Source organism: Schistocerca piceifrons, chromosome 2, assembly GCF_021461385.2.
Source record: "Schistocerca piceifrons isolate TAMUIC-IGC-003096 chromosome 2, iqSchPice1.1, whole genome shotgun sequence".
NCBI lineage: Eukaryota > Metazoa > Arthropoda > Insecta > Orthoptera > Acrididae > Schistocerca > Schistocerca piceifrons.
In genome coordinates, this window is record NC_060139.1 from 935,483,100 (window position 1) to 935,510,464 (window position 27,365).

Consider the following 27,365-nt stretch of genomic DNA (forward strand, 5'->3'; position numbering starts at 1 on the left):
GGTTATAACACATCTGAAATATAACGTCCACTGTTAAAAGTTCCGTCAATGCGAACAAGAGATGATCGAGACGTGTAACCAATGGCACACCATACCATCACGCTGGGTGATATGCCAGTATGGCGATTACGAATACACGCTTCCAATGTGTGTTCACCGCGATGTCGCCAAACACGGATGCGACCATCATGATGCTATAAACAGAACCTGGATTCATCTGAAAAAAAAAATGATGTTTTGCCATTCATGCACCCAGGTTCGTCGTTAAGTACACAATCGCAGGCGCTCCTGTCTGTGATGCAATGTCAATGGTAACCGCAGCCATGGTCTCCGAGCTGATAGTCCATGCAGCTGCAAACGTCGTCGAACTGTTCGTGCAGATGGCTGATGTCTTGCAAACGTCCCCATCTGTTGATTCAGGGATCGAGACTGTTACAGCCATGCGGATAAGATGCCTGTCATCTCAACTGCTAGTGATACGAGGCCGTTGGGATCCAGCACGGCGTTCCGTATTACCCTCCTGAACCCACCGATTCCATATTCTGCTAACAGTCATTGGATCTCGACCAACGCGACAGCCATGTCACTATACGATAAACCGCAATCGGCTACAATCCGACCTTTATCCAAGTCGGAAAGGTGATGGTACGCATTTCTTCTCCTTACACGAGGCATCACAACAACATTTCACCAGGCAACGCCGGTCAACTGCTGTTTGTGTATGAGAAATCGGTTGGAAACTTTCCTCATGTCAGCACGTTGTAGGTGTCTCCACCGGCGCCAACCTTGTGTGAATGCTCTGAAAAGATAATCATTTGCATATCACAGCATCTTCTTCCTGTTGGTTAAATTTTGTGTCTGTAGCACGTCATCTTCGTGGTGTAGCAATTTTGATGGCCAGTAGTGTAGTTCAAACAATTACCTTGTACTTTAAACAAAACCTCATGACAACTCCTAATTCAAATAAAACATACCATCTTATTTACAGCAGATGCATTCTGCAGTTTACATACTCTAGTTCTACTATTATAAATAATATCAGTTTGAAACAATTCTTAAAATAATTATATTTCAACATAAAATTAAATCAGTTAACACACATGCTGCATTTGAAAAAAACTGAATAATGAAAGCAACATTAGAAAAAGTAACAGCAAAGAAGAATTTTAATTACACTTTCTGAATGTCACGCAAGTACGACAAAGTGGTTTCATAAGAAAAATACCTGACAGTTTTATTTCTGTAGCACACAGCATATTTAACTTACTCATAATGGTTGCTTTTTTATCACAAATACTTAAAATTAGGTTGATGACAAAAAATGAAGTACTGTATGACGCGTTGAACATTTCTTTTCAGTTAATAGCAAGGTGAACGACTTGCAAGGTTGTCACAGATGAAAAGTTTATTTTAAATAATTGTTTTAACTCATTCAAAAAAATATGCCACGCATACGACGACCCATACCCTGTCGATCATAAAGTATATTAAACTTATTGACAAACTGGTTAATATCATTGCAGCCTTTGGTGATTGTTCCCAAATATGTCATAAGACCAACATCATTGCATTGCTGCAACAAAGAAAAATAATGTTAGATACACAAGTAGAAAATTTTAAAAATACGAAAAAATACAAGTCTACTTGTTTGGGATACTATCAGATTGTTGACAAATTTAGGTGCTCTAAAATAAGGCATTTTAAGTACAACTCACATTGTAAAAATCAGCACGGAATTGCGGACTTTGCAAAACAGGCAGACGATGGCTAAGGCTATTAGCTTCACGAAGGATTTCATGATTTCTGGGCAACTGCCCAGCCTGCACTGCTCGCACGTATTGCAAGACAAGCTTCACCCGACTGTGCAGCATCTTAATGGCTGAATGCTGTGCAGTGAGATGCTCTGCCACTGCAAGCAAACAAAATTAAGTTAACACTCATGTACAGCAACAATATATAAATAAAACAACAGTGCTGTTGGACTTTTATTTCATTTTGATGCAGCTGTATTTTATTTCCATGTTTCTCAAAAGTCCACATGTATAAAACATTCAAACGATCAAATCAAATGACAAAATACAGAAGATGAGCAATGTCAAATAAAATAACACACTACAACCTTCCAAAAATCATAATTTTACAAGTCATGTAGCAAGTAAACAGCTTCAGTTGATAACATGGTGATTAGTTTCTTCTAAGAGTGGAAAAGAACATACATATTATACATTAAAGCTCGCACCACATTTTCCTGTCTGGATGTGATGGCTAACCTCAGGAACTACTAAAGAGTTTTCGATACAGTTTTCACTAATAGCTAGACCGATTCACGATGAGGATTAGTGTATATAATTTGTTACCGCTATGCCGGACGTGTTGTCAAGTGATACCTGTGCAGTGCCAGGGTTGATCACTACTGTAAATATAATTTTTGCAGCAATTTGTAACACATAAAATGTTTTTCAATGAAGCAGACATGGAAGAAATATATTTTTCAAATGTTAATCTTGAACCGTCAGACATTAAGGTTATTTCTTCTTCATTGGATATAAAAAGAATCAGCCAGAAAAGTATATGTATGCAAAGAAACAGTGTAGGTTGTCTGAAATTTAGGGCAAGATATCTCTCATTTGTAGGAAATAAAAGTGGTAAGAACTTTATCATTTTAAGTCACAGGCATTTCTTGTTCTGTCTTTACTAATTCCAGCTTAATAACAGAAACGTGGTTCAAAGCTACGCGCTGGATGGTTAGAAAAACAAATATAGTAAACAGCATCAAAGCAGCACTAGAGCTAAATGTAAGAGATTGTAAATATGACAGATGAATTAATTAATGTAATAAAATTAACAAATGTTTAAATGTATAATATTACCCTGTAAATTATTTAATACTTGAGCATTATCAATAGCGTATGGGTATCTTGCTAGCTTAGGTAGGTAACTGTTAGCATCAAATGTAATATTACCCTGTAATTGTTCTTTTAATATCAAATACTACCAACTTTTTGTCCAGTAGCTACTAATCTGTAGCTAATATTTGCAACACGCATAAATAAGCTTTACTTCAGATTGATTTATATGGGGCAAGAGCTACCACAAGTGCAGATTCTGCTGCCAATCATTACAAGCATGTTCAACTACTGGATGGTCAATTTTGGAGTTAGCCAAAATTTTGCAGTGGCCATTCATGCAGACAGCCAACTGGTTAGTTCTCATACCAACATAGAGCACTGTACAATAAATGAAATTATTTGCATTTATGAATATGGACAACCATCAGCAATGAAAATTTGTGCCAGACCTAGATTTCCCACTGATCACAAGTGGTCACCTTACCATTAGGCTATCCGAACGCGACTCACAGCCAGACCCAAACTACCACTGGTTGTCCACCAGGTACGGCTGTGGTCACTCCAGAACCTGTTCCTTTGGACAAGCATGCATGTCCGAAGGGACTCTGCATCGTACTTCTGAACAAGTCAGGCCTGCAATATTGCACTGTACAATATTTCCAGTATGGCTGGTATGTGACATGACTACCTTCTTTCACATTTGGCTCTATCTTTGACTGGATATGGAACGTCTACGCAATGGTCCCTCAACATATTGGCACAGAAAGATCTCATGTGATTACTAGCAGATATTCTACGGATTTTTCTGGCCTTCAAAGGACACGCAACTACTGGTAAGACGGTGGTATGTTGATAGACTTATGAAAGAGGCGATGGGCTTCATGCCAGAAGGTTGCTGGGAATGACTGTAGACTATGGTAGCTAGACCACAGTCATACGGCATCTTGGTGTTAAGGGACACAGCGACAAGCCAACTTTCATATACCCTCTCTTTACGTGGTTCCAAACATCGATAATTCAAATCTATTTCTCTCCCTACTGGTTAACGAACTTTTTCTCTTTATAATAATCTCACAGCAAGACCCTCCGCCTTTGCTGGACAGCATGTGCAGTCTGTTATCTGCAGTCTCCCTTCCAACATCAAAGATACTAACCACCTTCCCCACTATCTTCTCACAACAGCTGTTCCACTACCACCACACTAATAGCTCGTCACTGTACATATTTTGTGAGCTAGGTACACAAGAGTTATCCTCGTACACATAAGATGCGTGTCAAGAATGACAAATGATGAAAACCACATGCAATGGCTTTTAATGTGGGAATTAACAATATCAACAATATTCCACTCATATGCACCTGATTAGGGAGTACAGAATTTGACAGATCACTGGAAGATCTAAGTCAAATCAAGAATCCTGGAGTAGACAACATTTCCTCATAATTACTGAGACCCTTAGGAGAGCCAGCCATAACAAAACTATTCCACTTGGTGTGCAAGATATACTAATAAGCTTAAACATTATGACCAATGCCCACCGCTAGATTGAATACTACCTGGTGACATTATGGTCATGTGATCCAGTAAGAAGTGGAGCAGATATGAATGAGGAATCATTTTAGCAATGATACAGGCTGTAAATGGGGAAAAACCCTGCCATAATTGATTTTGACAAAGAGCAGACTGTTATGGCCCAGCACCTGTGAACAAGTATCTTGAAAACAGTGAAGCTGATTAGCTGTTCACATGTTGCTGCTGCTGTTGTGAGCAACTGTGTGAAGTGGTTGAAGGACTGTAAAACTGTGAGTACGCGACAAGCTGATGGACATCCGTGTCTGCTCTGTAAAATACAGGAAGGAAAGGTTACCTACGACTTGTACAGAGCCAAGATTGTCGATATAAGAGTCTAAGGACATAAAATGGAAGCAATATTGAGAATTGAGTAAGGCAGGGTTGTAGCTTAAGTCCGACCTCATTCAGTCTGTACACAGAGAATCAATATAGGAAACCAACAAGAAATTTGGAAAAGGAATTAACATTGAGGGGGAAGAAATAAAAATAGGCTGATGACATTGTAATTTTGTCAGAGGCAGCAAAGGACTCAAAAGTACGTGCAACTTCAAAGTTAATAACGCAAAGATGGATTCTTGTTCCTACCTTTGTACTCTTCTGAAGTGGCCAGCAATGTCCTATTTGATTCGTCTGTCGCACAAGCTCTAGTATTAGTAATAACAGCAACTCGGTGGACAGAGGTTATAAAAAGAACATCAACAAAATAAAACAAGGGTACAGGAATGTAGTCAAATTAAATCAGGTTGTGAAGTGGGATTAGATACAGTAATGAAACAATGAAAGTAGTAGGTGAGTTTCGCTATTTGAGCATAAACTTAACTGATGGCAGAAATGAAGAGAATATAAAATGCAGACTGGAAACAGCACAAAAAGATAAATTCTTTAATATCAAATATAAATTTAAGTGTCTTGAAGTCTTTACTGGAGGTATTTTTGTGGAGTGCAGTCTTGTATGGGAGTGAAACAGTTTTGACAAAAAAAGAATAGAAGGTTCTCAGACTTAGTGTTACAGAAGAATGTTGATTACATGGGTAGATCGAATCACTAATGAGGAGGTACTGAACTGAAGTGGAGAGAAAAGAAATTTGTGGAATAACTTCCCTGAAAAAAGATTAGTTGATAGGACTTGCCCTTAGACATCAGGACTCATTGATTTGGTAATGTAGGAAAGCATGGAAAAAGAAAACTGTAAAAAGAGCACAGCATGAATATCCTAAAGTGCCAAGGAAGCTGATGTAGATGTGCATATTCAAATACAGAGATATGTAAACCGGCAGAATACTGCACTGCGGTCGGCAACGCCGATATGAGACAACAAGTGTTTGGCGCGGTTGTTAGCTCGCTTACTGCTACTACAATGGCAGGTTTCAAAATTTAAGTGAGTTTGAACGTGGTGTTATAGTCAGCGCACGAGCGATGGGACATATCATCTCCGAAGTAGCGATGAAGTGGGGATCTTGCCATATGACCATTTAATGCTGGGCCATCAACAAGTGTCGGCATGCGAACCATTCAACGAAACATGATCGATATGGGCTTCTGGAACCGAAGGTCCACTCGTTGCCTGGCAGGACAAAACTCATTTCAAATTGTATCAAGCAGATTTACATGTATGGGTATGGAGACAACCTCGTGGATCTTTGGACCCTGCACGTCAGCAGGGCACTGTTCAAGCTGGTGGAAGCTCTGTAAAGGTGTGGGACGTGCAGTTGGAATGATATGGAACCCCCGATATGTCTAGATATGACTGACGGGTGATACGTACATAAGCATCCTGTCTGATCATCTGCATCCATTCATGTCCACTGTGCAATGGACTTGGGCAATTCCAGCAGGACAATGTGACATCGCACATGTCCAGGATTACTACAGAGTGGCTCCAGGGACACACTTCTGAGTTTAAACACTTCCGCTGGCCACCAAACTCCTCAGACATGAATATTATTGAGCACATCTGGGATGCCTTGCAACATGCTGTCAAGAAGAGATCTCCATCCCCTCCTACTCTTACAGATTTATGGACAGCACTGCTCGATTCATTCCCTCCAGCAGTACTTCAGACATTAGTCAAGCCCATGCCATGTCGTGTTGCAGCGTTTCTGTGTACTCGCAGGAGCACTACACGACATTAGGCAGGTGTACCAGTTTCTTTGGTTCTTCATTGTAGTAAGCAGGTTCAAATGGGGGTAGGTTGTGCTAGTTAAGCACACATGAAGAGGCTTGCCCATGATAAACTAGCATGGAGAACTGTATCAAACCAGTCTTTGCACTGAAGACCATGATGGCAGCAGCAGCAACAACACATGGACCACCTTCATGGTAACGTCTGTACTGTGCACCAGCACAATGGCAACAGAGCCCACTGATTGAATTATGTAATTGGAAGACTTGGCAAGAGAAGTAAAAAATGGCAGCAAACATTACTAATCCTCACACAATGTGCAAATATTCCAAGATTATATTCATAGCATCCTGTGCAGTGATGTCATACAATGGTAATGTTGGTGATATCATGTCCTTCAGATAGGGATACAGCTCAGCAACTTGATTGGTACCATTTGAGACATGTAGACTGTGTACCAACACTGTCTGCTCTTGAGGAGCATTACTCATACCTCGCTTGTAAAGGTGCCGATTTGGTAAGTAAATAAATCTTCCAAATAGAATGAGTCATATGATTTTTTTATTAGTCATGTCACAAAAATTTTATTTCCTCAACTATTAGATAACCAACACAATGGAGAAAAAAGGGCAGAAGCAGTTTCACTTTAAGACTACATCCCACTCCAGCACAAAGTGAAATTTTTATCAGCTAGGTTGATTAACTTGCAGAATCAAATGGATTACACTCTGAACTGCAAAACGCATAAAAATTTATAATTTAAAATCTGAGAAATTATTCATCTAAACAAATAGCTTCATTTTAATGAAGCGAAGTAGGATTTTTGAAAGACGTTGCTGTCATAAATATTAACCTAAAAACTCCTTATCTTACCTAAAGAGCTTTCACCAGCCTCATTAGTTGACATTCTAGCCACGTGATCAACACCAATCCGTTCTGCTTCCTCTGTAGCCAACGTATAATGCAACTCCACAAAGAGCATAGTGGCTTCACCACCTACCAGATCTATGACTGACTCATACATCGCAACTGGAAGCTGCAAATAAATAAAGATGATAATGGCAACCTTGATACATCATTAACAGTACAATTCTTAATCATAAATAAAAAAAAATGTATTTTAACCAAAGAGTGACCATACTTACGTCACTGTGCCTAGCTTGTGGGTTTAACTTTAGCAGTACAGGACTTTCATTAATCTGACAAATCTGCTTGTGAATCTTGATATCCTTATCATCTGGTTGATCACCAGTTGTATACCATCCCAAGAAGTCCATATCACTGAATACCTGTTTAACTGATCAAAATGTTTGAAATTTGTAATGAAAATGCTCAAAATATTAGAATTCTAAAACTTATCTAAAACCGTAACACTGTGGCACACTATGGAAAAATTAAAACTGTATGTGATTACTTTTTTTTATTTAATGTAGATATAACTAAACAAAGATGATAATATGTTATATAGAGAAATCAGCACACTCATTTATTTATAAAAATGATTATTCAGAATGCCAAGAACCAGCAGCAGCTGTTGGGTTGTGTGTGTGTGTGTGTGTGTGTGTGTGTGTGTGTGTGTGAGAGAGAGAGAGAGAGAGAGAGAGAGAGAGAGAGAGAGAGAGAGAGAGAGCATTTACTGGACGTCCAGGACCGAAAAATAAGTCAGAGGCTAAACAGCATTCTTTACTTGATGTCACTGTGCTAGAAGAAACTGGTATACATACCAGCAACTTCCCTTTAAAACACTACAAGAGTTTTAATGACTTCACAGATGGGAGTGCTGTGTTACTGGCACAACATATTTTGTGGAAACTCAATCAGTGATTATTATTCTAAAAATGTAAAATTTTCACTCCATGAATTTTCAGATTGATGTCATACAACAGAACAATATTACTGCTAGAATATTTGCATTTTGTTAGCAAACTATAATAGAAGTTATATACACAACTGTAATTGTTGTAGGTTCACATTCTTGTAAAAATTCTGTGAAAGACTTCATTTTTCCCATAGGCTATACATTTATTAAAATCCACTATTGCAATTTTAACCTTTTGGTCATTTTTAAGTGGGTAACAGTTGCTGTATGCACAGCAGCAGTGTGGTGTTGGTTACTTATGTATGCAGTGACACAAGCTTTATTTCATGTGTTCTTATCCGGTCTGTCATACAATGATGGTGTACGTGACTATGATTGACATGAGGACTAGAGTCTCATGTCATTTTTATTTATTTTAATGCTGACTACAGCTGTGATTACACTGCCTGTTAGCCACTTGAGAGTGACCAAAAGGTTGAAATTGCAATTGCAGATTGTAATAAAAGTACAGTCAATGGTGAAAATTAAGTCTATTTTTGAAAGTTATTTAAGATGCAGTCAATTACTATGTCAATAAACAACTTAGTCATGTTTATACAACTGATCACTGCATTCTGTGGATGAGTCCCATGCTCTGTAATAACAACCTCAGTATTTGATGTTGCTGAGCAAGGCTCATTGTGAACACACCGGCATTTGACTGTATTAGTGTTTATTTAACTACAACCCAGGTTTTGGCCTTTTAAGTGGTTTTTGAGTCATTGAGTTTATGTCATTAATATATATATATATATATATATATATATATATATACACACACACACACACACACACACACACACACACACACACACACACACACACATTGCAGAATATAAAGTTCAAAATTGGCCACAAATTAAGAAAAATATTCACTCCCCACGGAATGCCAGATGTAAAATAATCTTGTAAAAAGACCAGTAAATAATAGTAGGAGCAAATCATATTTACTAAAAACAGGTTTACTTTAGTAAATAAAAGATGATGCACTATCAAAAAGACTCAAGGACATGTGTTCATCTTTTATATACCAAAGTAAACCTGTTTTTATTAAATATGATGTGCTCCCACTATTATTTGCTGATCTTGCTGATCTTTTTACAAAATGATGGCTTTTACAACGCATTTTGTGGGGAGTGAATATTTTTCTTAATTTATGGCCAATTTTGAGCTTGATGTCCTGCAATGTATGATAAGGACACAAACTCAAATCACTTGACAATGGCGTAAAACCTGCGTTGTCGTTAAACAAACAACAATACAGTCAAATGACAATGTGATCATTTAAAAAGAGACTTCAGTATTGTTCAGTTTAATAAAAACAAGCATGATTTAGAATATAAAATTTGCACATGGAGTATGACAGTGTATCATGGCAGAGCACAGGATTGAAATAGGCTGAAAACAGGGCTTCTGCAGTTGTTTTGTCACTCCATCTTTACCTGAATTAACAACAATTATATTGGGGAGGGGGGGGGGTGGGGGGGAGGAAAAGGAAATAGTTTTTGAGGAACAGTTTGCAAAAACTGAGTGGGTTTGCCAAAAGATGTGACAAGACAAACTGAATAAAGGTGAGGAAACTGTAACATACACTGCAGATGGTAGTATTATGTTTATGAATTGGAAAGGAACACGTGAGGCAATACTGACCCTATGACTTATCTTAGAAGATAGATTAAGGAAAGGCAAACCTATGTTTCTAGCATTTGTAGACTTAGAGAAAGCTTTTGACAATGTTCACTGGAATACTTCTCTTTCAAATTCTGAAGGTGGCAGGGGTGAAATACAGGGAACGAAAGGCTATTTACAATTTGTACAGAAACCAGTTGGCAATTCTAACGAGTCGAGGGGTGTGAAAGAGAAGCAGTGGTTGTAGCCTATCCCCAATGTTATTCAATCTGTGTATTGAGCAAGCAGTAAAGGAAACAAAAGAAAAATTTGGAGTAGGAATTAAAATCCATGGAGAAGAAATAAAAACTTTGAGGTTTGCTGATGACATTGTAATTCTGTCAGAGACAGAAAAGGACCTGGAATAGCAGTTGAATGGAATGGACAGTGTTTTGGAAGGAGGATATAAGATGAACATCAACAAAAGCAAAATGAGGATAATGGAATGTATTCGAGTTAAATCGGGTGATGCTGTGGGAATTAAGATTGGAAATGAGACACTTACAGTAGTATATGAGTTTTGCTATTTGGGGGGCAAAATAACTGATGAAGTAGAGAGGATATAAAATGTGGACTGGCAATGGCAAGGAAAGTGTTTCTGAAGAAGAGAAATTTGTTAACATCGAGTATAGATTTAAGTGTCAGGAAGTCGTTTCTGAAAGTATTTGTATGGAGTGTAGCCATGTATGGAAGTGAAACATGGACGATAAATAGTTTGCACAAGAAGAGAATAGACGCTTTCGAAATGTGGTGTTACAGAAGAGTGCTGAAGATTAGATGGGTAGATCATGTAACTAATGAGGTTGTACCGAATAGAATTGGGGAGAAGATGAATTTGTGGCACAACTTGACTAGAAGTAGGGATCGTTGATAGGACATGTTCCGAGGCATCAAAGGATCACTAATTTAGTACTGAAGGACAGTGTGGAGGGTGAAAATTGTAGAGGGAGACCAAGAGATAAATACACTAAGCAGATTCAGATGGATGTAGGTTGCACAGATTCAGAAGGATGGATGTAGGTTGCAGTAGGTGCTTGGAGATGAAGAAGCTTGCACAGGATAGAGTAGCATGGAGAGCTGCATCAAACCAGTCTCTGGACTGGAGACAGCAACAACAACAACAACAACAACAACAACAACAACAACACGCAAAAAATACACAGTTATTACAAATCCATAGGCTTATCACAGTTTGTTATGGTTACAGAAAGATATGTTTACCAATCTACTATCATTGAGGTCAAAACTGAGGGAATGTAATTCACAGTTGGGCAATGTCACATAGCAGAGGAGCTTGGGGGTGGGAATGATAAAATAAGCTATCAAATTAATGGAGGAAAGAGAGGGATTTGTGTTCAAAGTCAAATTAATGACAAGATCACAAAGAGAGAGAGAGAGCACAAGCTCAGAACCCAACAAGGATAGGAAGCAAATCCACCAATTTCTTTACAGAGAACTCATCAGGCAATTTTTCTTAAGCAGTTTATGGGAACCACAGAAAATCTAAATCTTGAAAGGTAAACAGGAATTTGAATCCAAATTATTGGTAGAACAATCCAGTATTCACCTCAACTAATTTGAGGAAACTGCAGAAAACGAAAAGCTGAATGAAAGGCAAGGTTAAACACAGCTCCCCCATACACTGCAGGCACTGGGCCATTATTGCCAAAGACTTTCTGTTTAATACACTGCACCAGGAAATGGATACCTTCTCTAAAGTTATGTGAACATCCAACACTTATCAAATTACTATAGCATGAGTACTATACTGAAATACACAATTTGTAAGGAAATGGTCATCTTTACTTTTGTGCTTTGTAAATAAAAAATGCCTTCTCTTGCTACACTGTATTTCATTTCTCCCAGGCACGTTTCGCCTTTTTTCACTTTAAGGCACCATCAGTGGAATAGTTGTTAGCTTTTCTGCCTTACTGATGATGCCTGAAAAGTGAAAAAAAGGCAAAAATGCCTGGGAGAAATAAAATACAATGCAACAAGAGAAGGAATTTTTTATTTACAAAACAAATATTTCTGATTGCTGTGGAGGATGACCGTACAAACAAACTCATTACTTATTTTTATGCTTGCAAACTGCAAGAGTCCCCTAAGCAATGTTACACTAGCCAATCTGAAGCCACAATGTAAACCATAATCTTCTGGAAATGTTTCAGACACCACAGGAATTGTTCATTTGCTTCATAGTAGAAGCAGTATATTAGCACCCCACAACAACAGAACGCATCACATCACTCTAGGTGTTTTAAATTGCTTCTTCTACACTCTCAGAATTATAAAAACACCTTAAGCAATGGATGTTAGCAGTAAGCACCTTATACTCTGGTGAAGACTTAGATGACATTGATTGGGTGAATTTTACGAATAGTTCAGGTCGACGACGATGTGATAATTCCCATCATGAACCCCAAACATGATTCCAGCTTGCCAGCATAGCACAAGGAACACATGAACTTGATTGATGAGCATTCTAGAGAAATTCAATGCAGGAAGCACCATGGGAACTTATAGTAAATGGTGAATATAACTTCACATCAAATGGTTCAAATGGCTCTGAGCACTATGGGACTTAACTGCTGCGGTCATCAGTCCCCTAGAACATAGAACTACTTAAACCTAACTAACCTAAGAACATCATGCACATCCATGCCCAAGGCAGGATTCGAACCTGCGACCTTAGCGGTCGCGCGGTTCCAGACTGTAGCGCCTAGAACCGCTCGGCCACAACTTCACATTAAACAAACACAATTACTGTATTATACAATCAAAATATAACAAAGATTACTTACACTGTTCTTCCTTTGTATTGTAATAATCTCTATCAATTATTATGTCTCCTGCAATGACACTGAACAGAAGTTCAAAGGAGTTCATAATTTCTAAATTCCGTCCCTTCTGTTTACCAATCAGAGCACCAATAACTGTAAAAAGCAAATAAAGTTAGAACACAAGTTCTAAATAAGACAACCAGTTAAAAGAACACAAATATCCATGTATTATTACAGATACAACCACTATTTGTGTTTATCGTAACAGGAAGAACTATTGCCAGTAGTAGAAAGTATTATTTTTAATCTAGCACCCTAAGTGTGCAATGAAACCGACAAAGCCAGTTTCTACAAACACGCAAACAATAATATTTATTTTTACATTGATAAAATTAAGAATTTTGACTTCACAAAAATGTCCAAATCTGTTCCAATGACAGGAATAATCAAATTGTTCCTAGGACACATTTTGCAACTTTAAACACACATGACCTACTGAATTTAAATACATCTACACGGTAGTGTGAAGTAGCACCTTGCATCTTTATGACAGCAGTGATGTGTCAGCAAGATTCTAAAGGGGATCCACACTGATACAGACTTTCTAGCTGCTGTCCAAAGCTCACACAGTTCAGGTTCCACATGTGCTTCAGAGGCTTGAGGTCATTTTAAATAGGCGATCACACAATCACTCGAGTCCATGGAGCAGTTATCAAACCATACCAAGAATTGGAGATCAATCGAGTGACGCCTTTTCCTACAGAAAGTAAAACAGACCTGTTGATGAACAAATGGACGCATGTAATCAAACTCTATGTCTAAATCTATTCCGCCACTGAGATATGATAGCACATTTATCATTGTCTCCATTTCATTCTGTGTAAACCCCCCTGCCCCATCCACATGAGAACACTTCAACCATCAGTCAGAATAGTGTGTTGTCAGTAAACAGGATGTGGTTTTTAAAGCAATCCTTTTCTACAATTAGTATGCACTAATGAATGACACAATTCTTCAGTCTAAGTGACCTTATATCTGGTGTTTTGGACATCTAATGGCAGTGTTCCTTCCTCCATCTTGAACTCTGGCCAGGAAGCAGAGGTAAGAGGTACCTAAGTCGGCAGCAGCTTCTGTATGCCATAAGGGTGGAAGGGGGGGGGGGGGTTAGTTGGGTAGTTCTGCGCACTGTGTTATTATCCAGCACTGAGTTGGGAAGTAATTTGCTCTGCAGTGTTACAGACTGAGATAGTCACCTCGAACCACCCCATACATCATGGAGACTAAAGTGCTCTTTTTTCAACACAGAAGCTAAATCTAATTCAACAGTTCCAACGTTTCTCCATGAAGCTATACTACATCCACTATGTAATTTCCAAAAATTCCAGATTGCTCCTTGCATAAAAAAGTAAATAGACTACCTCCCCAATTAGTGCACTATCCCATGGAAGTAATTTGAACTTCCAGGTTGCACAATGGCTGCAGATCCTGGTAGGTTGCGCATGTAAATGATTAAGGTAAAATGCCTTTTCCTTACGGATCAGCCCAGGGATGAGTGAGCAGATCCTAGATTTTTTGTTCAAAAATTATAAATAAAGAAGTAAACTCACAGTACAGTTGGATCCTTCATCCATTTGTTTTTGTACCTGCCAATCCTAATAATTGCTGTGATGCATTTTTCCACTACTTTATCAACATGACTATCTTCATATAAAACTATGATGTAGCACTGTTTTCATAACAACATTCTACAATAGATGTTGAATCAAGGTGTGTCATTCCCATTTCATACGCCCACACAAATCTTAAAATCCTGTAGAAGTTTAAATTCTGATACTCTACAACAGCATCCCCAGAGACTAATGTTTGATGATGTCTGCTCATAAAACCCGTCACAATTACTAAGCAGAAATATTTTCCTACCTTTCTTAACACTCCCTCTAACACTATAGTTATTAACGCAGTAACAGCCTTACGGTCACTGACTGCCTCCTCCACACTGAACTGAATCGAAAGGTTTGAGTCTCTGACTTACTAGGAGGTGAAAGATGATTTTCTCTTGAGGGGACACACTAATTAATTGCTCACAGTAATTTTAAAGTGCTTGTATAATTTTTCCCTACTGCTAGAGAACTGAGCACATAAGGAGCCATGTGGTAAGATAGTGACAAGAAGTGGGGCACACTGGTACTGCCACAAATATCTTCATGCATGTTCCTATTCTCCGCAACTGAAAATTCTTGCTTCCTCTTTAATACTTACCATGTTTAATTTGAGATTATCTTCTGCTTTCTTCATACCACATCTTTTGCTGTTTGGCAAAGTATGTTTGTTAAATAACTGCCAATTCTGTCTATGCTATAATCTTCATTTCCTATAACATACTATTCCTAAATAAATTCTCATTGTGTACATATCTGATTTTCTACCTAAGAAGTTTATTTCTTCCTAGCTTTGTATGTTTACAGTCACTTGAATATTCAACATGTTTAGAAATGTCACAGGCTGTACAATTCCTTATTATTTGGCAAAATACAGTTAGTTTTCTTTGTAATTCTATTTGTTTCTTGGCCACTTTGTACAACTTCTGTAATTTTTTGTTATTGTAACCATAGTGTCCCACTGAAGAATTCTTCAATTTTTGTCCCCTCTTTTTGCGTGCTGGCACTATCATCTTGTAGTGGAATTTAACATCATTTATGCATTTCACAAACTTTTTGCAGTTATTCCATTTCCTTATTAGAAAACAAGCACTTTGGTGCTTAGACTTGAATGACTTCCATAGATTATCTTGTGTTCTTTTTAAACCATATATTGTTATGTTCCTTCAATATCTGTAATTTTGTTTTAACCAGTGGAAAAATGCTGTAGTTGGAGCACAAAAAGACTAATATGTTCCTCTTTAAAAAGGACTGACAGAAAAATGAGGAACCAGCTGCCTCAAACCCCATTCCACCTTCCTCTCCAAATATTTTAGTATGCGAACATATTTGTGCTCTTTTTAAAACAGAACACACTAAATCCCATTACTCTCCTGCTATAGTTAAGCCTTCATACTCAGCATCTCCCTCTCACTGCCAGGGTCATTATAAATAAACTTTCACTACTTGAGCCAGAGTACACTGGAAACTATTTACCATATGGGTACCCAACTTTGTAGGAATGATGTCCAGACAGCGTGCTGCAGAATTTGCATTGTTAATAGTGTTATTGTCATGACTTGCCATTAAGTGTCAGTACTCGTACAGCGATTTAGACTTTAAAGACAGCATCAGTGTGCACTGAATTTGCAGACAGTCAACATGGGTCTGGACAAAGTCAATGGGGCGTTGATCGTAAAGCTTTTTTATCAAAACCAACAGCAATAGTACTGATGCACTTTGTGAGCTTTGACACATTAAAAGAATACAGAGAGGTCCTCTTCCTTCACTAGTGTTGGAGAACATGATTCAGAAGTTCCAGTTAACTGGCGATTTGGGAATTACTCCTAGGAGAAGCCGACGGCCAACTGCACCAAAAATTGTTGAAGAAGTTACTGTTGCCATGGCTGAGCATGCTGGACGCAACATGCTATCTTCAAGCAGTGCACAAACTGTGTCACGACAGCTGAAGATTCCATGGCCCACCTTTCGAAAAGTGCAGCAAACAGTTATGAAGTGGTATTTCCAGTGTGGTTCCACATTGCCATGGATGCCTCTCTCATTTACACTGTCTCCTTCTGATTTCTTTTCTACTGCCACTGTCTCCACCATCCCTTGGCAGCTCAAAAATTCTGGATGGGGGGAGTCCAAATTGTGTTTTCCACTATACCTAAGTGTTTAAAATTTTGGTCCAAAATATGCACTCCCCCATATCTACCTATTACAAATTGCCAGTCTGGGTTGGATCCAGACACCCCCAAGCCTGTGTATTGTCTCCACTTATCTCTCTTTTTCATTTCCACTGTAACTGTCTCCCCTCTCTTTTGGTCCAACTACTTCTATCCCCCCCCCCCCCCATGAACCATGGACCTTGCCATTGGTGGGTTGGCTTGCGTGCCTCAACGATACAGATAGCCGTACCATAGGTGCAACCACAACGGAGGGGTATCTGTTGAGAGCCCAGACAAACGTGTGGTTCCTGAAGAGGGGCAGCAGCCTTTTCAGTAGTTGCAGGGGCAACAGTCTGGATGACTAACTGATCTGGCCTTGTAACACTAACCAAAATGGCCTTACTGTTCCGGTACTGCAAACAGCTGAAAACAAGGGAAAACTACAGCCATAATTTTTCTCGAGGGCATGCAGCTTTACTGTATGATTAAATTATGGGTAAAATATTCTGGAGGTAAAATAGTCCCCCATTCGGATCTCCGGGCGAGGACTAGTCAAGAGGACGTCGTTATCAGGAGAAAGAATACTGGCATTCTACAGATCGGAGCTTGGAATGTCAGATCCCTTAACCAGGCAGGTAGATTAGAAAATTTAAAAAGGGAAATGGATAGGTTAAAGTTATATATACTGGGAATAAGTGAAGTTCGGTGGCAGGAGGAACAAGATTTTTGGTCAGGTGAATACAGGGTTATAAACACAAAATCAAATAGGGGTAATGCAGGAGTAGGTTTAATAATGAATAAAAAAAAAAATAAGAGTACGGGTAAGCTACTACAAACAGCATAGTGAACGCATTATTGTGGCCAAGATAGATACGAAGCCCATGTCTACTACAGTAGTACAAGTTTATATGCCAACTAGCTCTGCAGATGACGAAGAAATTAATGAAATGCATGATGAGATAAAAGAAATTATTCAGGTAGTGAAGGGAGATGAAAATTTAATAGTCATGGGTGACTGGAATTTGAGAGTAGGAAAAGGGAGAGAAGGAAACATAGTAGGTGAATATGGATTGGGGCTAAGAAATGAAATAGGAAGACGCCTGGTAGAGTTTTGCACAGACCATAACTTAATCATAGCTAACACTTGGTTCAAGAATCATGAAAGAAGGTTGTATACATGAAAGAATCCTGGAGATACTAAAAGTATCAGATAGATTATATAATGGTAAGACAGAGATTTAGGAACCAGGTTTTAAACTGTAAGACATTTCCAGGGGCAGATGTGGAATCTGACCACAATCTATTGGTTATGAACTGTAGATTAAAACTTAAGAAACTGCAAAAAGGTGGGAACTTAAGGCGATGGGGCCTGGATAAACTCACTAAACCAGAGGTTGTACAGAGTTTCAGGGAGAGCATGAGGGAACAATTGACAGGAATCGGGGAAAGAAATACAGTAGAAAAAGAATGGGTAGCTTTGAGTGATGAAATAGTGAAGACAGCAGAGGGTCAAGTAGGTAAAAAGACGAGGGATAGTAGAACTCCTTGGATAACAGAAGAAATATTGAACTTAATTGATGAAAGGAGAAAATATAAAAATGCAGTAAATGAAGCAGGCAAAAAGGAATACAGATGTCTCAAAAATGAGATCGACAGGAAGTGCAAAATGGCTAAGCAGGGATGGCTCGAGGACAAATGTAAGGATGTACAGGCTTATCTCACTAGGGGTAAGATAGATACTGCCTACAGGAAAATTAAAGATACCTTTGAAGAAAAGAGAACCACTAGTATGAATATCAAGAGCTCAGATGGAAACCCAGTTCTAAACAAAGGAGTGAAAGCAGGAAGGAGTATATAGAGGGTCTATACAAGGGCGTACTTGAGGACAATATTATGGAAATGAAAGAGGATGTAGATGAAGATGAAATGGGAGATATGATACTGCATGAAGAGTTTGACAGAGCTCTGAAAGACCTGAGTCGAAACAAGGCCCCGGGAGTAGACAACATTCCATTAGAACTACTGACGGTCTTGGGAGAGACAGTCCTGACAAAACTCTACCATCTGGTGAGCAAGGTGTATGAGACAGGTGAAATACCCTCAGACTTCAAGAAGAATATAATAATTCCAATCCCTAAGAAAGCAGGTGTTGACAGATGTGAAAATTACCGAACTATCAGTTTAATAAGCCACGGCCGCTAAATACTAACGCGAATTCTTTACAGACAAATGGAAAAACTTATAGAAGGCGACCTCAGGGAAGATCAGTTTGGATTCCGTAGAAATGTTGGAACACGTGAGGCAATACTGACCCTATGACTTATCTTAGAAGAAAGATTAAGGAAAGGCAAACCTGCGTTTCCAGCATTTGTAGACTTAGAGAAAGCTTTTGACAATGTTGACTGGAATACTCTCTTTCAAATTCTAAAGGTGGCAGGGGTAAAATACAGGGAGCGAAAGGCTATTTACAATATGTACAGAAACTAGATGGCAGTTATAAGAGTCGAGGGGTATGAAAGAGAAGCAGTGGTTGGGAAGGGAGTGAGACAGGGCTGTAGCCTGTCCCCGAAGTTATTCAATCTGTATATTGAGCAAGCAATAAAGGAAACAAAAGAAAAATTTGGAGTAGGTATTAAAATCCATGGAGAAGAAATAAAAACTTTGAGACTCGCCGATGACATTGTAATTCTGTCAGAGACAGCACAGGAATTGGAAGAACAGCTGAACGGAATGGACAGTGTCTTGAAAGGAGGGTATAAGATGAGCATCAACAAAAGTAAAACGATGATTATGGAATGTAGTCAAATTAAGTCGGGTGATGTTGAGGGAATTAGATTAGGAAATGAGACACTTAAAGTAGTAAAGGAGTTTTGCTATTTGGGGAGCACAATAACTGATGATGGTCGAAGTAGAGAGGATATAAAATGTAGAATGTCAATGGCAAGGAAAGCATTTCTGAAGAAGAAAAATTTGTTAACATCAAGTAGAGACTTGTCAGAAAGTCGTTTCTGAAAGTATTTGTATGGAGTGTAGCCATGTATGGAAGTGAAACATGGACGATAAATAGTTTAGACAAGAAGAGAATAGAAGCTTTCGAAATGTGGTGCTACAGAAGAATGCTGAAGATTAGATGGGTAGATCACATAACTAATGACGAGGTATTGAATAGAATTGGGGAGAAGAGGAGCTTGTGGCACAACTTGGACATCTTCTGAGACATCGGTTGGTAGGACATCTTCTGAGACATCGAGGGATCACCAATTTAGTATTGGAGGGCAGCACGGAGGATAAAAATGGTAGATGGAGGACAAGAGATGAATACACTAAGCAGATTTAGAAGGATGTAGGCTGCAGTAGATACTGGGAGATGAAGAAGCTTGCACAGAATAGAGTAGCATGAATAGCTGCATCAAACCAGTCTCAGGACTGAAGACCACAACAACAACTTCTATCTCCATCCATCTCTCTCTCTCTCTCTCTCTCTCTCTCTCTCTCTCTCTCTCACACACACACACACACACACACACACACACTCTCACTGTCTCTCACTGAATATCAGTATCTCCTCTCTCTTTGGTTCCCAATGCTATTTTCTTCATCCAGCACTGTCTCCTCTCTCTTCCACCGTCACTGTCTCTCTGCTCCTCTCTTCCAGCACAAACAACTGCAAACATGTTCGTATGCAAAATTTTTGGTGAAGAAGGCGGAATGAGAATTAAGACAGCTGGATCTCCATTTTTCTGTTAGAGTCTTTTAAAGAGGAACATATTTGCCTTTTTTGTGTTCCGACAGGAGCATTTTTCCACTGGTTCCCTTCTTTTCTCTGGTACAGCTGAGAGTGCTGCTTATATCAATGCATTCTACAGGTCAATAAAGTTTTGTCAATTTATTTATGTACTTTGACACATTTATGTTCTTTGACATATATAAAGTTTACACAAAATCTCATGCTTTACATTTATTCTGGCTACTTGTGTAATCTTGGACCTCTTGGGCGACAGCTCTACATTCCATAGTGCATCAAATCAGTCCTTCCTTAAATGCAGAGGGAGCCTAAATTTGTCAGACTCACTTCCTATGAAATTTGAGTGCCTAATTTATTTGCGTAGTACAGCATGTTTTGCAACAAACGGTTCCTAAATCTCGTGTACATATAGCACAAATTCAGACAATGTTTCCAAAACTCACCTAATCCTAAAGCACTATTTCTAAAATCCAACTTATCAAAGCTGGTGTTACTGTAACTGGAACATTTTCAAAGAATATTCAATGAAGGGAATGTTCTCACACAACTTTTGTGAAGTTAAGAGCTTGCTATGTGTGCTTTTGAGTTTTTGGCATGCCATAGTACTTCAGCTGTAGGCTAGTGATCAGTAGCTAGCAGCAGCTGTATCCCACTTGCATACGGCATTTAGTTTATTCGTTTTTGTAAGGGTTTCTGTGAGGAAGTGAACAATATCTATTTATCTGTGTTGAGCAGTGTTTTCCAAATTTTTTTTTGCATATATTAATGACACGAGCTGACTTTATCGAGTTGTGTTCAGTTCTTAACAGGAGCAGTAGCCAGAAGCTGGACAACTCAATTTGAATTAGTGAGCACTCCAAGAACTGTGGTCTTGTCACTGAGAAACGAGTGATAGTCAGAAACATCTACATCCACATCTGCAGTGAAAAATGGCCTTTGTTTTCATTATTTCCACCCTAACTTATGTACCATACCTGTGACACTCTACATCCTTTCATGATAATACAAAATGTGCTGTTGCTCTCTGAACTCTTTTGAAGTTCTTCATCTGCTAAGGAACACACACCACACAGCATTACTCTAGCAGAGGGCAGACAAGCATAGGGTAGGTAGTCTCTGTAGAGGATCTGTTGCGCCTTTCAAGTGTTTTTTCCGATAAAATGCAGTCTTCGGTTCACTTTCCGTACAATGTTACCTATGTTGTCGTTCCAATTTAAGCTGTTCGTAATTATAATCCCCAAGTATTTAATTGAATTGATACCCTTTAGATTTGTGTGGCTTATCGCGTAACCAGTATTTAGCAGATTACTTTTAGCACTAAATGGGTGATCTCACACTTTCCATTATTTAGTCAACTGCCACTTTTTGCATCATATAGATATCTTGTCTAAATCAGTTTGCAGTTGGTTTTGAATTTTTGATGGCTTTACTAGGTGATAAATAATAGCACCATCTGCAAATTATCTAAGAGGGGTGCTCAGATTGTCTCCTTAATCATTTGTATAAATTAGGAATAACAGGGCATCTATAATACATTAGACTCTCACTAATCCGGCCATTCCTGGCACATATGGGTGCCGCATTAGTGGAAGTGGAAGATTATTGAGTGCCTGAAATTTATTTTATTCATTTATTTTGTTTTTTATTTATTTTGAAAACTTAGGGGATATAGTGTGCTGTACTTAACTGAAGGATACAATTTTAAAACATAGATAATATATTTTGTTAAATCCAAACATACATTAATTTTCAAAGAAAACTTAGTCCTGAGTGTATTCTGTACATAATTATACAGTCGTATCACTCACTATGAAACATGTCCCTAATTTTTAACTGTCGCAATGATGATACGCGATGGTGGCATGCTTAATCATGCAACTGCTTAACAAGCATTACATCGGTACTGCATGTATCTGGTTGTTGCATAATGTACTCCAGGAAGACCTTTGCAGCTTCAGCACCAGCAGTGAGATAAATCTTCATGCTTTTTCCTCCCGTGTCCTCCTCTTCATCACTTTCATCATTACTTTCTTGCACGTTTTTGATTATTTCTTCATCTGTTACAAGTTTGGTCTGTATCACAATTTTCCTCATTCAGCCACTTAGTAACATCATCATCATCATCATCATCATCATCATCAATTTCTTCACCTCCCAGAATGTTGTGGAACATGTCAGTGTACAAAGTAATTGATAATTCCAAATTGACTGGCTCATTGCTGTCACTCACTACTGGATCCAACCCGGCATCAATGGATGGTCACAATTTTCTCCAGCTCTTCGTTATGGTAGCGTTCTCCACTTTATTCTATGCTTCAGCTGCTTGGAAAACAATATCACGCATGTTAATTGCTTTCCACGCCTTCAGCATAGTCTCGATAGAGCCATTTTCACTTTCGTTCAGCAAGTAAACAAGAAGTGAATGTCTATAACGATGTTTAACTGATAACAAAATTCCTTGGTCCATGGGCTGAATTAGGGCTGTCATATTGGGTGGGAGAAAGAGTGCTTGTACATGTATATCATTGGAATTTAGAGAAACATCTGAAGGATGACTGGGAGTTTTGTCAATTGTAAGGATAGCTTTCAGTGGAAGCTTTTTCTTCTTTAGCTCTTTTCTCACTGCTAGTACAAATGTTTCATAGACCACCGAGAAAATATTTGTCTGTCCATCCACGCTTTCTTCTGGGTGCAATACTGCACTGGTATAGTATTTGTGTCAGTGTGTTGAAAACAGTGTGGATGTTGGGATTTTCCAATCACCAACCGGTAGTTTATGACTCCCATTTGCATTACATCATACCATTACTGTTATGTGCTGTTTCTGTTGCTTGTAACCACGAGCTTCCTTCTCGTTCTTGGCAGCTAATGTTTTTGAAAGAAGCATCTTGTAAAAAGAGTCCTGTTTCATCAGCTTTAGCCAAGGCATCAGCTGTTAAATCTTCTTCCTATACCATCTTCCATCTTACAAACTCATCAGCATCCTTACCGTTAGCTGAGCAACTTTCCCTGGTGACTGTTAGCTGCCGAATGTCATGTCGTTTTTTTCCAGTTTGATAGCCAATTTTCGCTTGCTGCAAACAAGTTACTACTGCCAAGTTGTTTGCTATATGCAGCTGCTTTTCCTTTATAATTGGGTCACACAGACTGGAATTCATTTATTGTGTTGTTGTATGGACCATCTATAAACAGCTACGTCCAGTTCTTCGTTCTGTTCTGTCTCTCTCTCTCTCTCTATCTCTCTCACACACACACACACACACACACACACACACACACACACACAACCTTCCGTTTTCCCAACTCACTATCCATTTGTGTTGAGTACTGTCGAATAACATCTTATTTCTTTTTGATGTCATAAATAGTTGCTTGCCCAACATTGAACTCAGCAGCAAAGGCTTTCTGCGAAGAACCTCGATTTAACTCATCTAAAATTTCAAGTTCCTAAATTTCAAGTTTCTGCTTGAGGTCTAGTGTGACATGTTTCCTTTAAGAAGACATGATTCCGAACTGTAAAGAAAGCTACAATTTCAAATACAATATATAAAGCATGATTTAACTAAGCATTGTTGTGCACGATAATTCAATGTGCATGTATTTTTGGATGTGTGCCGGATTACTGATAGGCCAGACCGGATTACTGAGAGGCCAGACTACTGAGGGCCGGATTAGTGAGAGTCTAGTGTACTTCCCTGAGGAATGCCAGACATCTTTTCTTTTTTACTTTTGAAGTCAACTACTTCAACTGTGACCCCTCTGACCGGAAATCATAAATCCAATCACACACCTGAGATGGTACTCCACTGGCACACAATTTGATTAGAAGCTGCTTGTGAGAGATTATATCAAAGCCTTCTGGAAATCTAGAAATATGGAATCAGTTCAAGATCTCCTGTCAATAGCACTCATAACTCCGTGAGAATAACGAGCTAGCTGTGTTACACATGAACGATATTTTCTAAAATCGTGCTGACCTTGTGTTAATAGATTGTTTTCAAAGTAATTATTAATGTTCAAACACAGCATATCAAAATTCTACTGCAAATCGACATCAGTGATAGATCTGTAATTCAGTGGATTACTTGTATTTCCTTTCTTGAGTATTGGTGTGACCTGTGCAACTTGTTGTCATCAAGCAAACAGTTGTATATTATTGCTAAGTATGGACCTACTATGTCACCATACTATGAAAGGAAACCTAGCTAGTATACAGTCTGGACTGGACGACTTGCCTTTATTAAATGATTTAAGTTACTTTGCAAAGTTTGAAAAATTAGAAAGATATGGAATGCAGATGGGGATGACAATCAGTCAAAGACCAAGTATATGTTAACATCTAGGAAAAGGTGTAGTGAGGGAGAAAAAAGCACGACTATGAATGGGAAAGAATATGAATGTTGTGAGAGCTTTAAATATCTGTTAACTGAGAATAATGATATGAGTGAAGAAATACATGCAAGGATTACAGGTGTTAACAGGAACTACTTTGCACTGATTAAAGTATTTGAAGCAGGAAGCCTCAGTAGGAATCTGAAGCTGACAGTATGAGACCTGTTGTGATGTGTGGTTCAGAGACTTGAACTACCTATTCGAATGCAGAACAACTGGTGAGATAAGGACTGATGAATAGAAGTCAGTGGGGGTCCTTGAAAACCCTCGTTATGGAGAGTAAGTACAATGTGAAGGTGCCAGACACTTGGAAATAATTGGAAGGAGAAACAGCATTGGTCGTATTTTTTTGTTTTATTATCCGCAAAAATCGATTTTCGGTCACTTAGTGACCATCCTCAATGCTGTAATATACAATTAAAATTGGTAGGCACTGGTATCAACAAGCTTAGAGCGATCACATAAACTGTCACATTCCTCACATAGGTAAAAAAAGACTGCAATGAGGAGTTAGCATTTAGAAAAAGTGTGCTGTATTTCTGTTTCTAGCTGGACCAGATGGTCAGTTGTGGATCTTCCCTCCCGGAAACCATCCTGATAGGACAAAAGACGCTGAGATTCAAGAACCCAGCATAATCTGTGGGCAACCATCCTCTCCAGCAGTTTGCAGAACATCATGGTGAGGCTAATCAGTCAGAAACTGTCAAAAGACATTGGATTTTTGCCTGGCTTAAGAACTGGGACAATGATACTATCTCCCCACTGTGAAAGGAAGACACCTTTGAGAGAGAGACAGTTGAAGACCCTGAGTAGGTGTAGCCTTCGAGTAGCATACAGGTGCTGGATCACCTGATTAAGAATTAGGTCAGGGCTTGGGACCGTGTCACAAGGCAATGCAAGAATCAGAAACAGTTCTCAGTTAACAAAAGATTCATTACATGATTCGGTTTGATGGAGGAAATAAGAGGAGGACATTGATGCTGTCACAAAGTGGGTCACAAGATGTTCACAAAGAAGTGATTCATTGGTATGGAGGCAACCCTGAAGGACAAGACCCAGAACAGTTGTTGATCATTTGTGGCCAAGAAGACTATGGAACCTTGGCTACACCTGGGACGAAGAGGTGTTTATTCCCAGGAAGAAGACACAATACTCCAGCATTCCTTCTTGCTAGATTTAATTAGACAGGTAGCCTTATCACAAAGTCCCTTGAAAGTGATAAAGTTTGTGCATGAAGGATGCTGCTTAAAATGTTCCACATCTCTTCGGCAATACTGAACAGCAACTGCAATGTCTTGAGTCCACCATGGCACTGGCTGGCATTGGAGGGCACCTGAATAAAGGGAAATAGTAGTTCCGGCAGTGTGGGTATCACATCTGAGATTCTTGCACAACCTCACTGATGCAACCTGATAGAGAGCAGGCAAAGGTTACAGCACAGGCATTCAACTGCCCAACTGCCAGTTGGGTCTTCAAGCACCCAATATGGTAGTTGGTCCATCGGGTGATGGCAAGGAAGTGACAGAATCACCATAAGCAGTTGACAGAATCACCATAAGCAGTCACTGTCACAAAGATTGGCATGTAGTGACCAATACAGTGAAGCCACGAGACAGAGAGAAGAGAACATTAGATCAATAGCTGAAAAGGTGCCATGGGTGGCAGTGAGGTGGGTAGGAGTATCATGGTAAGAAGCTGGCCAATTGGAAGGCTCCAACCACACACAGTGGTACTCACCAACAGGAGGTGGTGTGCACTGAAATACACAAGTACTATTGCTTCCAACATAGTACGAAGGGGAATCCACTCACTGACAACATCTGTGTGGACCAATGTATAGATGCCTCCATATGCTCTCTCAGGGTAAGCACAGTTCCAATAGAATTCACAACAACTGCAGAGCATTGGGGACTGGGCATCAGTGAAATGCATTTCTTGTAGAACAATGAAAATTGCATAAGAGGAGGAAATAAGGTTTTTAGTTCTGGCAGGTGTCAGTAATATCCATTACAGTTCCACTGAACATTTGTGTAATGAGTGTCCAGGTTTGTTGTGAAGGATGAGTGTTCAGGTTTGGTGTGAAGGAGCCAAGGGGACTGGTCACGCCCTAGGATCACTGTCTGCCACCAATGGCAGTGGAAACACATCAATGAGCATTAATTCAGAATCCAATGGAGTGGGGGGGATCTTGTGGCTCCGGGGTCACCAGGGTGGCCTTGTCCCGATTCTTCTTTGGATGCCACGATTCTTGTGAGTTTATCCTTGACGAGCATGAAGATGGATGAAGAGCAGGCAACCCTGGGACCTACAGGTCATGGTTCCTTCAGCCATTGGTTGGAATCAGGCCCCAGATCTGTAGTTTCTGGGGAGAAGGATCCAAAGAGGGAGTCTTGTCATTGGTAGCTGCTCCTTCAGCCAGGTGCGGGAAGTGGTTGCCAAAGACGGTGCTGTGAGAAGCACAAGAGATGAGGGTGGTGAGAGAAGCAGTTTTGAAAAAATGGAGGTATTTGGATTGACGACTGAGTTTCACATAATCTGACATCATCTGTATATACTTTTTTCCTTCA

The 27,365-nt window shown here is 39.2% G+C and overlaps 1 protein-coding gene across 1 annotated transcript in view; it reads right to left on the reverse strand.

Moving 5' to 3' along the window:
- Positions 1 to 1,047: 1,047 nt before the first annotated feature.
- Positions 1,048 to 27,365, reverse strand: part of LOC124776712 (COP9 signalosome complex subunit 6) — a 37,647-nt gene continuing 11,329 nt past the window's right edge. The window contains exons 2-6 of the mRNA XM_047251824.1: positions 12,875 to 13,006; positions 7,690 to 7,841; positions 7,418 to 7,580; positions 1,716 to 1,909; positions 1,048 to 1,573 (exon numbers count right to left, since the gene is read on the reverse strand). Of these exons, the coding sequence (XP_047107780.1) occupies positions 1,433 to 1,573; positions 1,716 to 1,909; positions 7,418 to 7,580; positions 7,690 to 7,841; positions 12,875 to 13,006 (782 nt within the window). The 3' untranslated portion in view covers positions 1,048 to 1,432. The remainder of the gene's footprint in view (positions 1,574 to 1,715; positions 1,910 to 7,417; positions 7,581 to 7,689; positions 7,842 to 12,874; positions 13,007 to 27,365) is intronic.